At 38.0% G+C, this 16998-nt stretch overlaps 1 protein-coding gene across 13 annotated transcripts in view; it reads right to left on the bottom strand.

Annotated features, from left to right (window-relative positions):
• Positions 1–16998, bottom strand: part of SCML2 (Scm polycomb group protein like 2) — a 75120-nt gene that overhangs the window by 8496 nt on the left and 49626 nt on the right. For all 13 annotated transcript variants that reach the window (XM_064499487.1, XM_026120760.2, XM_026120752.2 and 10 more), the window contains 5 exons: positions 15048–15298; positions 9577–9712; positions 7435–7638; positions 2848–3030; positions 1660–1773 (listed from right to left, as the gene is read on the bottom strand). In XM_064499487.1, coding sequence (XP_064355557.1) covers positions 1660–1773; positions 2848–3030; positions 7435–7638; positions 9577–9712; positions 15048–15298 — 888 coding nt within the window. The remainder of the gene's footprint in view (positions 1–1659; positions 1774–2847; positions 3031–7434; positions 7639–9576; positions 9713–15047; positions 15299–16998) is intronic.

Genomic DNA, 16998 nt, shown 5'->3' with positions numbered 1-16998 from the left:
AAAACACACAACACTGGAGAATATTTTGCCTCTTGAAATGCACAGAGTACAAACTCAAACCTCTGAGATCATGACAAAACATTTATTTTCTTTAGGGTGGGTTTTTTTTTTTTTTTTTTTTTTTAAGTTCAAGTAACTGCACCTTATAATGAACTATTGATTTAAAATATATTTTAAGGAATATATTGATTTAATCTGTAAAAGGGATCCAGTATTGACCTACTCAATGAGAATTAAAAAGCAGTAATATGCCTGCATGCTTGCTTTGAGGGAGATTTCTTGCAAGATAATGGAGGTCTGACTCAAACATTTATTTTGCTCCAGTTTAAACAATGCCATCTCAGTATTTCTCATCAAGTTACCCAGCAGAAATACCTGACTTAATTCCATTGACATATTGTAGACGTAAACAATACTTTTTTAGCAAACAGTGATGTATTATTAATTTCTGTTACCTCCTCCTATATATTATCTCTTATGTACTATATACATAGAAGTAAATAAGCTACATATATATAAAAGAATAAGTCGTACCATTTTAAATAAATTATCATTTTGAACATTTTAACTGGACATCCTCTTCTTTAACTCTAGTCCTATGACTTTTTAATCTGCACAGAAAAAGAGATTATTCTGCCCCCACAGATACCAATATACATAAAATGATCCGAGGATCTCCAAAATGAAAAAAAATTGTATCATGGAACAAATAACTAATCACTGTCACACTTCAAAAAAGCCTTTGGAAATTCTGTGCAACTATATTGCAGCAACAGAAAGTATACAACAGATTGGATGAGTCAAAGCAGAAAAGTTGCTATGGCTTACTGAATTACGTAGTGAATGCAGAGTACACTTCTGTAAGTCTCTTCCACTGAGGTTTAAAGCAACATGCTTCACATCTGAGGCAGACTAAAAGTAGATGCATGCTCAGTTACTGCAGCTTAGCTGTGGTGCAGTAAAAGGTGCTATTCATCAGTAAGCTAAAGCAATCTAACAGCTAGCTGCCACAAAGAGGTTAGTTTGCTGCCCTTTGCATGGCTGTGTTTTACTCAACCCTTCCCTGTGCTCCTCTGACACCACAGCGAGTCAGTCCAGAGAACTAAGTTGCAAAAGACTGTTTGCTTCACCAAATTTTTCTCTGTGCTTTGGCTCACTGGTCCAGCTCACCACCCAGTCAGGAAGGTGTGGGAACCACTGCAAGCACAAGGAGGCAAGGAAAGCAGGAGCACCTCAACTTTCAATGGCAGTTAGCCATAAACTCAGCTTAACTGTATCATCAAGCTACACTGTTACTCACTTGTTGGTCCCAGTCCAGAGTTATTAGAGTTGCTTCCAATTTATTTTTTAATCCATTTTCAGGCAACTGGCTTTTTACTAAATTACCATATATGAAGCAGGAGGCTTCAGCCATCACCTATCTGCCTGAGCCCCTTCATGAAAAGGGCCAGCATGTTCAGGGGAAGGACTTCCAGAATCTGCAATAGATCTTCCATAAGTGCAATATTTGTGCCACTCATCAATAATTAACATACTCTTTCATCCTGACCTATCAAAAGCTGAAGACAAACTAGACCTGAGTTGTACTTGGTCTTTTTTGACTGGAAACACTGAAATCATAAATAATCCCCATATATAGTCCAAACACAATGTAATTACCTTCAGATGGATGAGCATCATTTCTGGGAAGCTTAGGGGAAAGAGAGGCAGTATATGGTGGAGAGTCCTGAGAGTATCGTTTAGCACTTCTATTTTCAGATATTTCTTCTTTTGCTGTGAAGAGGAAAGTCACCAGCTATTATTCTAGCATCAAAAAATTTATGGGGGAAGTCAAGGGACAAAAGCAAAGACATACAGCACAGGCAATCACCAGGTTACAGTTCAGTTTCTTGTGTCACACAGACTCAGTCATTTTGATACAAACTTTCAAAGCTGAAGAACAGCTTAGCTTATACTATCATCATCTAAGTTACCTTGACCCTAACCACTTTTATGAAGAGAGCTAAAATTACAGACTTCCATATGACAGACAAGATAAACAAAATTTCTCCATCAGAAAGGGAAAAATAAGTATTTTGTAAAGCAGCACCTGGAAGACAGACTCAGTTCTAAGATGGCTATGGGGAGTTTCATACCCAGTATGGATCTTCTGAAATTGCACTAACATCAAACATTTCTCAGTTACGGCTCCTGGTAACCCATAGGCTGCAATGTGAAATACCAGGCTCTGCAAATGACCTGATGGGAGGTTTTAAGCAAGTCCCCCTCACTCTAGCCTCTCTGTGTAGCAGACAAAGATACTGGCCTCATACAAAATACCACAAGCAGCTGGCTGCAAAATCCACCTTTTCTATTAAAAGACTAGACAGTACATAGTAGAATGTGTAAAACTCTCACAGCCATCAATGAGCAAGGTAAATACAGAGGGAAGAAAGCACCTTTACAGATGTGGGAAGGGTTGAACTGAATTACCTTTCAGGGCAAGACCCTTCTTATAAGGCAGTAAGTATCCTTTTGAAAGTATATTTTATGATCTGAACATAAATTGAAAAGATGAAATGTGACGTTTTGAGCTTGTTCTTTTAGTAGTATCCCAGTGGTACAATACATATGTTTCCTGATTTGACTGCAAGAGAGAGTCTGCTGAACAAAATGATTTCTGCACATGTGGTATGAGCTATCCCATCCTATCAAAGCACTACTGCACTGGAATTAATTCATTAAGAACTGGAGAGTATTCATTGCAATCAATTCAAGTTAAAGAAGGATTAAAAAGCTAAATTTTATACAGTCACCACACTTCTCAAAGATCTTGGTACCTGAAAAATAAGCATTGTTTAATAGTACCTGGTTTGTTCCTATCATATTCCGTAGGACTGTGTGCACATCCCATGTAAGGGCTGAAAGGTTGGCTACTAAAAAGATTATCACATTGCAGGCTGTGGCAGAGTTTCTCCAAGAAACGAAGGACAAATGATGCGCTGTTTACAGAAGGAAGATTGATGGCGTGTTTCTCTCCATCAAAGGAAGCTGTGAACGAGAAGATGATGTCAAACACACCCAAGCATCATGAAGTATAGTAAAACACCATCATTAACTAAAGGAGAAAACATCCATCTTTGATTTAAACTGTGCAAGACACAAGAGAAGAGTAAACACTCATTCTGGTATTTAGCAAATTTGCATCAACAGGACTGATTCTAACATGGTAGATCCCTGCCAGTTTACATTTGTTCTGTGGGAACTTACTTAAAATAATTTTGGATTTACAACAACATAGCAAAACTTGTAACCATTACCTCATCATCAAAACCTTATTTGTAATTTGTTATTAGCTTATAAAACGGCAAAACAGCACCCAAATATGTGCAGGAAGTAACACAAAAAGGACTCTTCACAGTATTTGTTTAAAAGCAAGCAAGTAAACAAGAGTTTAAGGTGTTTTTTTCCAGTTTCTAACTGAACAGAGTATACTTGTGGTGGTGTGCTGGCACCTATTTACCACTGAAGTTCTGACTACAGAAACTGTTTTGCCATTTGCTATTTTACCGTTAGAGAAATCTACCATGCTCTCAATGCTACGCTGCTCAATTTCCCATTTATTTCAATAGGAGCTAGGCAGCAGACACACCACAACACCCGACACAAATGAATCTCCTGCCTGTTAAACTGACTGATTCCAAAGAGACTGGGCTTCGGCCTGTACCTTTTATTGTTGACCACTTTCCTTGACCCCCACAAAAGTTAGACTGATATGGCCAAGGACATTTTCCTTTTTTGTGACAATTTTTAAGATTTTGAAAAGATTTAGTATTGCTAATGCCAGTACACAGATAAATAATTACCATTACTTTAGGTGAGAACATCAGTTATTTCTGATTAGAAGTACAACAAAGCAGTTAACAAACTTGTAACTAAAGCTTAGGATTAGAAAGAAGTAGCATAAAGATCTCTTTGTGTGTCACTGTCTTCCTGATTTTTCAGCCTATCATGCAGCTTTCTGCTGCAAACACAAGTTTCCCAAGAGTAAGTAGAGCTTTAAAGGATCACATTTTGTTGATGGCATGTGCATTTTCAAAAACCAGAAGTGGTAAGAAAGCCTTTATTCACAGAATCTGAATTAAGGAACTTTCTATGTTGTGTTACAAGAGAGGCAGATAATATACACAAAAACAAAAAAAGGTCCAAGCTTTAGCTTATTTTAGGCTTGCCTAGGAAATCAGGAGTTACTTGCACTGTTAACATAACTGTTAACATAAGCAAGTTTAGGATTAGAGCTAATGCAAGTATATGGTTTAGCATAAACAGCAATGCACTACCTCTCTCATTTGCTTTACTGATGGAATGGCCCTATGCAAGTGCTTAAAGTTACAAATCAGTACCACGGGGACAAAGCCTGGAACCACATTTTTTACATAGCCTGTTTGGTTTATCCAGACTCCTGTGTTCAAACGAAATCCTTATGATTCGCAGTCCCACACGTGGCTCAGAAACAGAGTCCCTTACTTCCTGTTTGGGCAAGGGGGATTGGGAAGGGATTTTGGAAGGCATATTTTCCCTTGGAAGTCAACCAGCTACGGAGAGCAAACAGGCTATGAGGCCGAACGCAGCCTAATCTCCTGACAAATTTACTGTAAGGCAGTACTGTCAGCTACAGCAAAAATTTAAAATACTTTATAATAGTCTTACGGGTCTTTGCATATGACCTTGGGGAAATTACTTATTCTCTGTGCCTTACTTTCTCATTTCGAAAAGAAGTACTGAAAAGAACAATATTATCTTAGAGTTGTCCGGAGGGTATGGCAAGAAACATCTGCGGCAATCTAATTGTTCCAGCAATACATATCATGGGAAAAATACACACATAAACATTCAGTGCAAACACAGCTCCCTTGTACACTAAACAGCCAAGGGCAACCCTTGCAACTCCAACCAAGGCTGGAGGATCCTGTTCCATAGGCTCTGCTGGTGCCTCTGCTTGGGGAGAACATAAGCCTCCTACTTCCCAGGTAAATGCTAGGGGAAAAAATAAAAAGGAGTATTTCTGAGGTGCAATCACCCCAGCCTTTAATGACAAATAAACAGGTACTAGATCTTATGGGTGCAATCCCAGCCCCCAGGATGAAGAGTCACTCTCATTTCTCTACCTTTCATTGTGTAAGCATGTTTTAAAAAGCAGGTTTCAGCCAGGAGAAAGGCTGAGGAGACCTAAACTAAAAGTTTTTTGTCTGATAGTGAAGAAACTCACCCAAGAGTCTGAGTTAAATCTTCTCAAGCAGAGAATTAATCTGAACCACAGTCTATTTCATCCCATCAAATGCCATAGTCTATGAGCTGCGAGCTAAAAGGAGAAAAGGGTCTGACACCACCACCATTACTGGGCCTGTTAATCAAGTCTTTAATTTCCTTTCAATTACATTTGCTTGAATTGAAACCTTATGCATCAAGCAAAACTAAAACAGTTTGTGCTTTTGTTTGAGTAAGAAAAGATGAAAAATCCTAAATTCAATTCCATTCAAAACAATTATTTTCTTTGGCAGCTGAACCAAAAGAACCCTCTAATTATTCGCACAGATTCTAGTAACATTATTTTATCCATGTCCTCATCAGCATACAGTTTCTTCCTATGGCAGATGTAATGTTTGTCATCAAAGTTCACCAGCCCACAAAAGATACCTTTGCTTATTCTCTGCTGCAACATAAATTAACTCATTTATTTAGTTTTATTTACTCAAAAAAAGTACCAAAACCACTCTCAAACAAAAAGCTCTACTTTATTCTGTAATTCTTCATTTTATTCTACTGTATATTTCCCCTTCTTCCTTACTGTTCAAACATACAGCTGGTTGTAATGTGCAACATTAACCTAAGTCACATTTTGATTTTCTCAAAATATTTCACAAAAAAATTTTGATAAAATGACAGGTTTTAAGTGTTTGCTCACTCAGCTTCTCATCCGCCTGTCTGGCAAGCTGATGAGAAAACAGGAACTCAAGAACACAGGAAGTCCAATGTCCTTGGTCTTGCGGCTCTCTAAAACCTGAGTGAGCTCCAAGACTCGGTTTCGGGAGCAGTCTACACAGTCAAGTTCCTCAAATTTAGAGCTACTGAGCAGTCTTCTCTGAATCCAGGCTGTGTAGCGAGGTTAGGTGCAGAATTGCCATTCATTTTCATATAGAATTTTTAAACCCAAACAAATCAGAATTAAACAGAAACTTCAAAGTATCTATCTCCTCTGTGCAATAATTGCTTTCATCTATTCAGTCATAGCCAGGATAAGCCACCAGCCTAGGATTTAGTCCCTCATGATAAACAATCACAAACAGAATACTGGCAACGCATATCTTGGAATGGATTTTGTTCAAGCAGAAGTGATTTGTCTGAATTAGGTATAGCAGGATATTAATGATGATAATAATTTTTCATTTATCTTGCAAAAATAAAGCAATATAGATTTAAAAACCACACTTACACAGTGCAGTTAAACTTTTACTATACAGCAGAGAAGAAACTTCCTCTTTGTGAACGAACTCGTGAAGAAGCATAAGCAAGGATTACTGAAGTTCTGGTATATGCAGGTAAGGATGCTATGCTTTAAATATTGTTAGACAGCAACACCTTTTATGAAGATTTAATTAAATCTGTATTCCACTAATTATCTTTCACATCTGGTGTTAATGTAAGGAGATTAAGGTAACACAAAGTCTTTTTACTACCACTGATGGAATTATGAATTGATGTGCTAACTGCTATACAGAATATTTCCTAGCCTAGAAGAAAAAAAATGTCAAGTAGCAGCTATTCAGTTTGAGATACAAAGATAATTTATCTGTAGACCTGCCATTAATACATAGCAGAAATAAACCTATTCCGTAAGAGAAGACATAGGTGGATGAACACTGACCTAAGATACTGCTAGAATTCTGGGGAAGGGAAGAAGCAGCAATTTTTAACATATGGAATCATTTACCTGGAAACTAAACAGATTAGCTTGAAACTTTTCACCCACTTGGTTAAGGCATTAAGAACACAAACACTATGTACAGATAAGATTATGCGAATGACTTGAATTAATAAAGCTGATATTTGACTTGCACTGAATTTACGTGACAAATGTTTGGCTACAGCTGTTAAAGGAGGTGCACAAGCTCTATTTAATAATAAGAATCCAATAGTACTGTGTATATGTAAATAAAATTGCTACTGCTGAATTCTAATACAAAAAATTGCTCAAGTCATGCTGTACCCACACTGAACTAAATTAAGCACCACCGATACTCACTTAGTGAAGGAGGTCAAAAGTATGCATTCTTGACTATGCTTAAAGGGTTACAAAGGTAATATAAAACCACTGCAGATATTTCAATTCTCCAGCCCTACCACAATTCCACAACCCAGTGAAGAAAAGGAAAAAAGCGACACAACTTTGCATACCAGTTATCATTTCCCCTCCGTGATGGCCAGATTTCAGAAATCCAAAGACTGTTTTAGATTGATAGGCACAATCCACACAAGCCTGTACGGCCTTCTGAAGTACCACATTGACAGGACCTGGTCCAAAATGATCTGGAAGCTGCTGAACCTTCTTCTTATCCAGATGAGGCCCAGAATTTCCATGCTTGTTGACATACACACACACTGAAAAAAAACAAGCCTTACTTACTGTTGAGTTTTTCTGCTTAAATCACAGTTGGTATCCAATGAAGGAACTGAAACTTGTTGCATAACTTAGAACTGCAAACCATTTTTTAGTTGGACTCTTGATGAAGAGATGTACCATTCAAGTCAAGAAGTTGAACATCCATAAAACAGGCATACACACTTTTTCAGCATACAAAAAACCCTCTGTATTACATCAAGGTTCTCCTATCTAATCCCAAACTTACTTTCTGTTTTCTAAAACCCTCCTGTATCCAGCCAACATAACAAAGTTGCCATAATCTGTGCTTATCTTTTCTTTTGACTAAGTTCTACTCCCACACCAGTTTCAATAAAGTAAGAATTACTGTCAGGTGCTCTGAACTACAAAGACTAAATGCTAAAAAGCAGGTCTAACCAACTTGCTGCCTTTATTTTTCTCATATTTGACAGCTGCAACAAAGACAAGCCTATGGCATGTACCTGCCATGGATGCTCATTCTGAAGCGGCTATGTAGCATTAATGTGTGCATATATAATGGTCAGTATCCATATCTTCAGTAGCCCCAAACCACTCGAGATATGTATGACTTCCACTCTTGGCCTTCTCTGCTAACTACAATAAACATAATTCTCTGGAAACAACGCAAGCCAAATAAAAGCTCATCACAAAAGCAATCAAATAGGACTTCTGAAAATACTTTCTATATAGACTATACAGGCTAAACAAAACTGTCTTTCAAAAGGAACAGCAATGCAAAATAAATAAATAAAGGAAAAAGTCCTAATGCAAGTTTATTTTCCTGCTTCCTTTTGGCCTTGACTGTCATAAGACCAGGAACACACCCAAGACACTTACTATGGCTTAATGAAAAAATGCACCTCAGGGTGATTAAGCACACATTTTGAGCACTCAGTATACAAAAGACTCCCATATTTTCTGAGCTATAGTATTACCTGGGCTTAATTAAAAACTTGGATTTTAAAAAATGAAATATTTCTAAAAGGTGTTTTAATGATCTTATATCTTCACACACATGTCTACTCTCTGATGTCTGCAAATTGGAGGAAACATATTTGTAGGATTAATCCAAGTTACGAATCAGCAAAAATAGTTTTCATGGTATCTTTTGGCTGGCTCAATAACAACTGCATCCTGATAGATGTACTTTCCTAGGAAAGGCATATATATTTTTCCTCATACATTACTGAAGTTGGGACTAAAAAAAGGCAATAGATGCAAAAAAGACAGACAGCTTCTATTTTAAGTGTCAAAAAAAGTACCTGAAGCAAAATGATCACAATTTCTGGACTTTTTAGAAAGTTCTGAGATTTCAGTTGAAACATATAAATTGTTTCACCACAGCGTTACAAGTTCCTCTGTGAGTTAGTTCAATAACTAGCTTATTTTGTTTTGCTCACAGTTTTTCAAATATATTTCATTACATTTAAAAAACAAACATAGAAGGAAGTGGTAATATGTTTCTCCTCATTGCCTTTACTTGGTTTAAATAATCTGAGTTCTTTCTTTTAACGTAAGGCTATAGAGAGATATAGATATTATTATATTGTAGTATAGTCTGCATGATACCAAAATATCCCATGGGTTTTTAACTACATCTACTGCCATTTCATATATTAAAGAGTGGGACAGACACGAAGGAACCATTCAGAATACTCCTTTAGACAGGTGCAAAGCGTCAGGTCTAGCAGAACTGCCAAAAGCCCTGCTGTTCCAGCACTTCTTGCTACGACGCAGGCATCAAAATACCAGTTCTACAAAGTAACACTGGCACCCACAAACATCTTTAAAAAAAAGAAAAAAAGGTAGTAGAATAATGATTTACAGTAATATGTTAGCAGCACATTTTCCGTAATATGACATTATCAGTTTTCTTGAAATGGAAGCCATTTCACACTATTTTTTTTTCCTTTTACCTGTGGATATAACTGCTGCAGTTGCCCCAGACAAACCAATTCCATCTTTAAGTATCTGCTTTGCACCACTGTCCCCATCAGGAGAAGAAAGAGGTGGTGGTGGTGCTGGAGTCGGTTGTTCTGGCAAAATTTTTTTCTGTTTAAACAAAAAAACAAAAGTCAAGGGTTTTTTTGTTTGTTTTTTTAAGAGTTTGCAAAAACTTTGCGCTATCAATTATCGTACTACTGAAGATGTGTGGTTACTCACTACAGAAGTACTACACACTGCAAAGAACATAAAGGCTAGGAAAGGAATACCAGAAACTGTTAGTGTCCATTTACAGCTACTTAAGTAAGGCAATGAGAGAGAACTGACTTGAAAAGAAACCCACCTCTATCTGAAAAGGAGCAGCAAAAAAATGAGCTTTATATGTCAATTAATGACCCTTCTAAGCCCTGGAATCACAGTAGTAGTGTTTTGGATTACTTTCCTATCCATACTCTTCCAAACATCTAGGTTTATCACAATCCCAAAAAATTAGTCAGTAGCTATTCCCATACATAGCCTGATTCAAATTTAGGTGTCAACTTTACAGTGCTTCTAGATTTTCCCTCAGCTTGTTTTAAAGGGGCTGAAATTCTCAAATAATCATTTGCTTTCTGTAATTGGTACTTTAAGCAAGACATCAAATAATCAGTAGAGTTATAATCTAGTCACACAGGTTATCAAAACTTTTTTTTCCCGTACCAAACTCATTTGCAGCCTATCATATGACAGGCTATCAGAACTTGTAGCACAAAGAATTGTAAATTGGTCAGTGTGCTTTACTTTCCACCTGAAGTAATGGAAATGCTTTGCTGTAATTTGGTTTAGATTGGTGTTTAGAAGAGAGACATGTACAAGGAAGGCATTTCTAACATGTTTAGAAGTGTTATAAAAATAACATGTGGTAAGGACTCATGTGGTAAGGACTTATTTCTAACATTGATCTATAGTCAAGAGGAAATTCAGGCAAGCTAGAGTTTCAAGGGAGGCAATGGTATCTGAGAACTCAGTTCCTTTAATGTTTCTTGAAAACTGTACCACGAGTGCTTCCCAACATCGCTTTGCTCTGTAAACAATCGTTGCTGCTGCCAGACAGAGGCTGTGGAGACTCCATCCTTGAAGACATGTAAAAGCCATCTGGACACAGTCCTGGGCAACTTACTCCAGGTGACCCCGCTTGAGCAGGGGGGTTGGACTAGATGATCTCTAAAGGTCCCTTCCAACCTCAACTGTTCTATGAATGATACCACAATAACAGGGAATGGATCCACATAACTGTGAGTAGGAAAAGGTCTCTTAACATGTGGAATAACACAGATCAAATTTGTGGAAAAAGGAAATTTTTTTTTTTTTTTTTTTTTTTTTAAACTAACGAAGACAACTTTTACATCAGGTAAATTACTTTTATGCCAGCTCCTGTTCAATTTCAGGGAAAGAGATAAAAGCATTAGTGGCATGAGTAGCAGGGAGTTTGATTGTGGAAATGCTGGATGGTGTTGCTTTTCCATTTCAACACAGCTAAGTAGAACAAAGTAGCCATTTATCTTTATAGATAAGGGCTGAAACGTCTATTTATATCACAAACAAAGAGAATGCAAGTGTCTTCATTCACTATGGACTCCTCTTCCATTTAGCAGTATTAATCTTTTAAAGTTGTATAAGCAGTATATTTACTACATAATGTATTACGAAATCATTCAGTTAGCAATCAAAGTACACAGCTTCCTAAGTGCAGTTAGTGCTTAACCTCTCCACAATACCTATAAAGAACAAACTGACTTTTTTTCTGAAATCCAAGACATGTCAAGAAAATTTCTGTGCCCATGACTCAAAGAAGACAGGTTTGGCTGGAGAAACTATCTGACAATATGGCACTACCTGGAATCGCCATGAACATAAGAGATGCACTGGCACAGTCTGGCACTGCATGGTGAATAAGCAGAGGTGGCTTGGGTCAGATACTGAACCAAGCAGTGATGTATTACTTGTCAGAAATTGCCAATACATCTTAGCTTTGGGTAACAGAAAGGTCTCTTGTCATCCTTAATACAGAGAACAAAAATGCAGTTAGGAAGTTGGAGCTTTTGATCTTAAGTCTGACATTCCAGAAGGCCTCTCTGGAGAGGGGACTTACTCTTCTGGGGACCATTTGTCTTTCATCATGCTGCAAAACATGGGTGGTCAAATGGCTGGGAGAGGGGAGGGAATGGGAGGCATGGAATGGAGGCATGAAAATGAAATACAAATACTAAACTGTAAGACAGAGGAACCATCTATCTTCCACAACCAACACACAAATGTGATCAGGCTAGCCAGTCATTTCCTACCCGCTTCTTCAGAATGACGAAAAAGCATGTGTTTTGGAAATACAGCACATTATGCTTGCTCAACTGAGGTTCTCATTTTGCAACCCAAAACTGCAGAGCAGCAAACTGTGATCCAAAAGCCATGCAGTTTCATGAGGCAGACCATGTTCCCAGCAGGGAAATGGAGCACATTTGCCCAGGCACAGAGTTTCGCTAGCTGGCACCCTGCCAGCTGAGAGAGCAGGCGAGCACAGTTTGCCTGCAGAAGGCTCTACACAGAGTCTGGCATTATATGACTAACTTCGACACAGACTTTACATAGATACTTCAAAATTCTGTATTTGTAGGGTCAAATTGAGGGCTGTGATCCATACTTAAATCAAGGCTGTTATTCAAGAAAACGTGTGTTACCAGCTGGTCTGGAAGGAATTCTTTGTACTGTTATATAAAAGTTTACTTTCAAAAGTAATGAAAGATGTAAAGATTTCTTTTTCATTATGACAGAGTAATACCATACAGTCCAAAATGGGAAAGAATAATGGAAAAAAACCCGACATGCTTGTCACTCTTATGGAGAAGCTCAGAAAACATTTAGATAAAGGAGAAAATGACACAAAAGCTTAACATTCCTAACTGTATAATAAAAATTAATACCTGCATAATGATAAACACTGTAGCGTAGCAAACTTAAAAAGGCAAAGAGTCCCAGACTGCTTCTTCAATGTAAAAGTTAAACAAATCTACAGTGTATCAGGTATAGACCAATCTCCCTAAATACACAGGTTTTAAACCAGCACACAGTTCACTGACACTTGAAGCACAATTGCTTAGTCCAAAAAAAATTTGTTTGACCTGGCTTAAAAAAGAAAGAAATCACATTCCAACATCTAAGCACATATCATTTGAGTATACAGGCTGTATGGCTCTCCATGTCAAATACACTGTGTATACGCAGAACTCCCACAAAACAATTTCCTCTTCACTCTAATAGTAACAGCTCTAATACTCCAAAGAAGAGCATGCACATATGTAATATCTTTTAAATGCATCTTGTTGATAAAGACTGCAGTAAAGTAGGACATTAACAGAAATCACCATCTTATATAAAACTAAACTTTGCTCAAACAATACACCAAGATGCAGTAACGAACTCATGCTGGTGGGCGAATTTATAAAGTAAACACAGGCTGTACTTGATAGTTATCAGAATGATCATTAAATCACATGTATAACATGTTGCCAGTCTTATCACTGCAGCAGTTAAAAACCTTCCATGGATTCTTAAAAGGAGCTCATTTTAAGTTTGTCCATGTAAAAGTTAATATAGCAATATTTGAAGTTAGACAGGCACCACAAACTCATGTACTACAAAACTTAACTCCTAGTTGCCTGGTCCCGAAGAGGATATCAGAAGTGTGTTTTGTTGCATCAGATTCACCGCTCCAGCATGGGGAGTGTCAGTAGTAACCCCCATTCCCAGGCAGCAGCACACAGGACAGACTATTTTACACAGAGTATGATCAGGTGCCCAATTCAGTGCTGCAAGCACACACTTGCAATCAGAGAGGCCTTAGAGCCCAAAAACCTTTCCAACTGTTCTTTCAAAGGACACATGAAGTTTCTCAATTTCTTTTTCACAAAAGATAGAGCACAAAACTCTTACACAAAACATATCCTGCCCTTCCTGATTCCTTCCTCAAGATATAAAAGTCCTGTGTTCAATGCTCTCCTTCAAAACTCCTCACACAAATAGAGAACACCTATCCGTCAGCTGAGACTTCGTGGGAGCACCTGCCACTTATTGAATCTGCGTCTCTGTGCAGTTTCATATACCAAGAAAGAGAAAAAGCCAGTGAGCAAGGCTAGCGAGCTACCAGCAAAAGCTAGTAGCAAGGCTGCTTGTATCAGCAGCCTGCTAACTTGGGTGCCCAAGTGGAAAGGGCAAACAGCAGAAGAGGGGGCATTTGGGATTCTACTTCCAATCCCCAGAACCATTTCTTATCCTGTGGCCACCACTGCGAAGAATTGACTGCCTCCACTTTTGTGCTAGTGCCTTTTAGGCATGCTCTATTAAAGTTACTTCATTAACACTCACTGAAGGGAGAAGTCCCACTCATGCCATTAGTCCAACCCCTCCCACGCCTCACTACAAATATTCCCATAGCCACACAGTGAACCAGATTGGGGGGAAGGGGATCAGAAAGCCATCCCTCCCCCCCAAATTCGTGCTAGCACATAGGAGGGAGCAGCGCAGGGGCAAGGGACGAGCTGTTTGGGGAAAGATACTGCAGGACTGCTACTTTAGGTGGCCCGCCCGTTCGAAGCACTGCTGGAACTGCAGTGCCTGAACAAGTCTTAGAAAAGTTAGATTGTACTTCCATGGCAATTTAAGACTTGTCTAAATCTGCCCTGCTGTGATCCTTCTTTGTAGGAGCATTTGTGTGGGTTATTTTTTTTTTTTTTTTTTTGGTGGGGGGGAGGAGTGGAAGCAGCACCAATTGGTATTCGTTGAAACAGCAGAGGACCTGCAGCCTGAGAGAAGTGTCTAGGCTGTACTTCGAAGGGAGAAAGGCACCCAGGCTTTCAGATGGCCGCAGAGGCAGGCCTACCCAGGGCAGCGCTCCAGGCACCCGGGGACATTACTGCCTCGAGAGAAGCTTCCTGTTGCACACTAGTATCTCCAGGATTAGGGAGCAAAGAGATTGATTTTTGCAAATCCAGCTGTATGCTTAAGATGCCTAAGTTTTGCCCCAAGACCCCCGCTGGCTCTAACTGCTTCTAAACCAGAGATAGAACAACATCAAGAGAACTGTGTATTTGGTTCAGCAACAAAATAACCCAGACTAAATAGCCTAAAGGCTTCCCTACTCTTGAAATTTTACTGGAAATGGCTATTCCAGAATAGTCTTTCTCCATCCCCAATAACTCATCCATAAATTAATCTAAACTGGTAATCTTTTTCTAGAATAAGATTATCCACAGAGGCTTATACTGAAATAAATATTCCAGAACAGCAATTCCAGAGTTTTTCTTGTAATCAGTTTCTGAATATAATAAAGCCCTTAAGGCTGAAGAGAAGATAGAATTAAAAAAAAATAAAAAATCTGCAATATAAAGTAAAGTAGTAGATAAGGACTAACCTTTTTTCCAGGTTTTAAACTTTTTTTCCTTGTTTTAAGATTTTCAGTATGAGAGGTGCTTTTTGTCAGGGGAATATTTTTAGGAGACCTGCCCTTCTTGGGAACTGCAGACTGTCCAGGGGGTTTGCCCCGACCTGGTTTCCTGCCCCGTTGCGTCGGTACTGGAGCAGATTTCTGTGGAGACTGCATTGAACGCCGGGTCACTTTGGAAGGGGAAGATTGGATTTTTGCACTGCTCTTTGTAATGGAAACTGAGGAAAAACAAAAACAAAAGGGAAGGGGGGGAAAAAAACCTCAAAATGAACGATGGAATGTAACTTTTCTGTATGTAACAAAGGCTTAAAAAAAAGTGTAGTGCATAATTTACATTCTAAAATATATTTGGATATGCTGAATTTAAGTGTCTGGCATGAAACTACATAACTTTACTAAATCCAAGAAATGAACTCACTATACTCATTATTTTAGAGGGACTTCTTTAAGAAAAAACATTAAAATATAAATTAAAAAGAATCCACTCACCTTATAAATGCTTCCCATAATTTTCATTGTTACTACTGAGATATTTATAAGGTGCCATTCATCTAGGCAGCCTTCAAAATACTTCACAAATTATATAGCCCACAAAAGCCATCCTCCTATAAGAGCAGTTTCTACAAATACAAGATAGGCCAACTATTTCTAGGGAGCTACACAAAAATTTTGGGCAGTGAAGAAAATCATCCAACTAAAGGGGAGAAACTGATGATAGGCAAAGTATCCTCAATTAGTATTTGTCTGAGATGCCAGGTTGAAAGCTGAAGTTCACATGACTATTCCCTGGTATTTTCTACCTGGAGCCATCCAGACGTAAAATTTTATTTGAAGGAAGGACTTCCAGAAATAAAATGCAAAACATTCTTTTTATTCATTCTTACACTGAAGTAATTCCCTGTTGAATCTGCCATTTCAGTACAAAATTGATCCAATATGTAGAGGATGTGAATATGTTATAATCTGATGTGAACCTGCAAGCTATAATCAGATTTCATTGAATAAAATTTCCTAGTTAGCAATCATTTTCACCCATCTAACTCTTCTCCAAAGTAATAATGATTTTATTTTAACAATTCCCTTAGCAACAGACTGATTAAAACAACAGGAGTATTTCAGACAGAAGCTATGTGTACAGATACGTCCTTCATGACAAGACGCTCTGCACCATACTAGACTAGTACCTGTGCCCCAAAAAAGCAATGACTAAGCCCAGAGAGAATTTCTGTATTTCTACTACTTTACTCTACTGTAATTCTATTTCTTTGCCCTGATGTCCGACAGACAGACATAGAATCTACTACAGAAAAGGTAAGCAAAGGGTCGAAACAGGAAATTTTTGTGACAACCACCTTATTGTTGGGAGGGGTGTAAGAAAGGAGAGGGAACCCGTAACATATCTGAAATCATTTGAAGTCTTTACATTAAAACTGGATGATGCTTAAAATGATACTATCTGGACCACAACCTTTTGTAGTTCACTGATGCAGGGAAAAACTCAGTGACTCATCCTAAACTTAAACACTATGAACTTAGTGTGACATAACTTAAAATTATTGCAAATTAAGGTTAAAGTAGGCTTTGATTGTGAGTCACTAGTGCCTGATCCAAAGCACTTCTGCAGACTAAAACTGGAGCATAAGGAGTTTCTAAATAGTTAATTTCTTGGATTTTTTGTGAATTTGGAATATGTCTTCTCCCAGAATATTAGTATTCTGAGACTTTCTGGTAAGCAAATAAAACATGAAATAAAACCCAAAGATACATTTGAAAAGAGATCTAGAGAAAAGAATATACTTCAAAGATTGAGTAACAGCTTTAGTGCCTAGCTATGTGCATGATATTCACCTGAACACCCCACCATTTAGCTTTAAAACTGTTACTTCATAACTGTTAACTCTTAGGCAAAAAAATTAGA

This window comes from Dromaius novaehollandiae, chromosome 1, assembly GCF_036370855.1.
Source record: "Dromaius novaehollandiae isolate bDroNov1 chromosome 1, bDroNov1.hap1, whole genome shotgun sequence".
In the NCBI taxonomy this organism is placed as follows: domain Eukaryota; kingdom Metazoa; phylum Chordata; class Aves; order Casuariiformes; family Dromaiidae; genus Dromaius; species Dromaius novaehollandiae.
The sequence above is the reverse complement of the archived record's forward strand: the minus strand, read 5'-3'. Positions and strand labels throughout refer to the sequence as shown.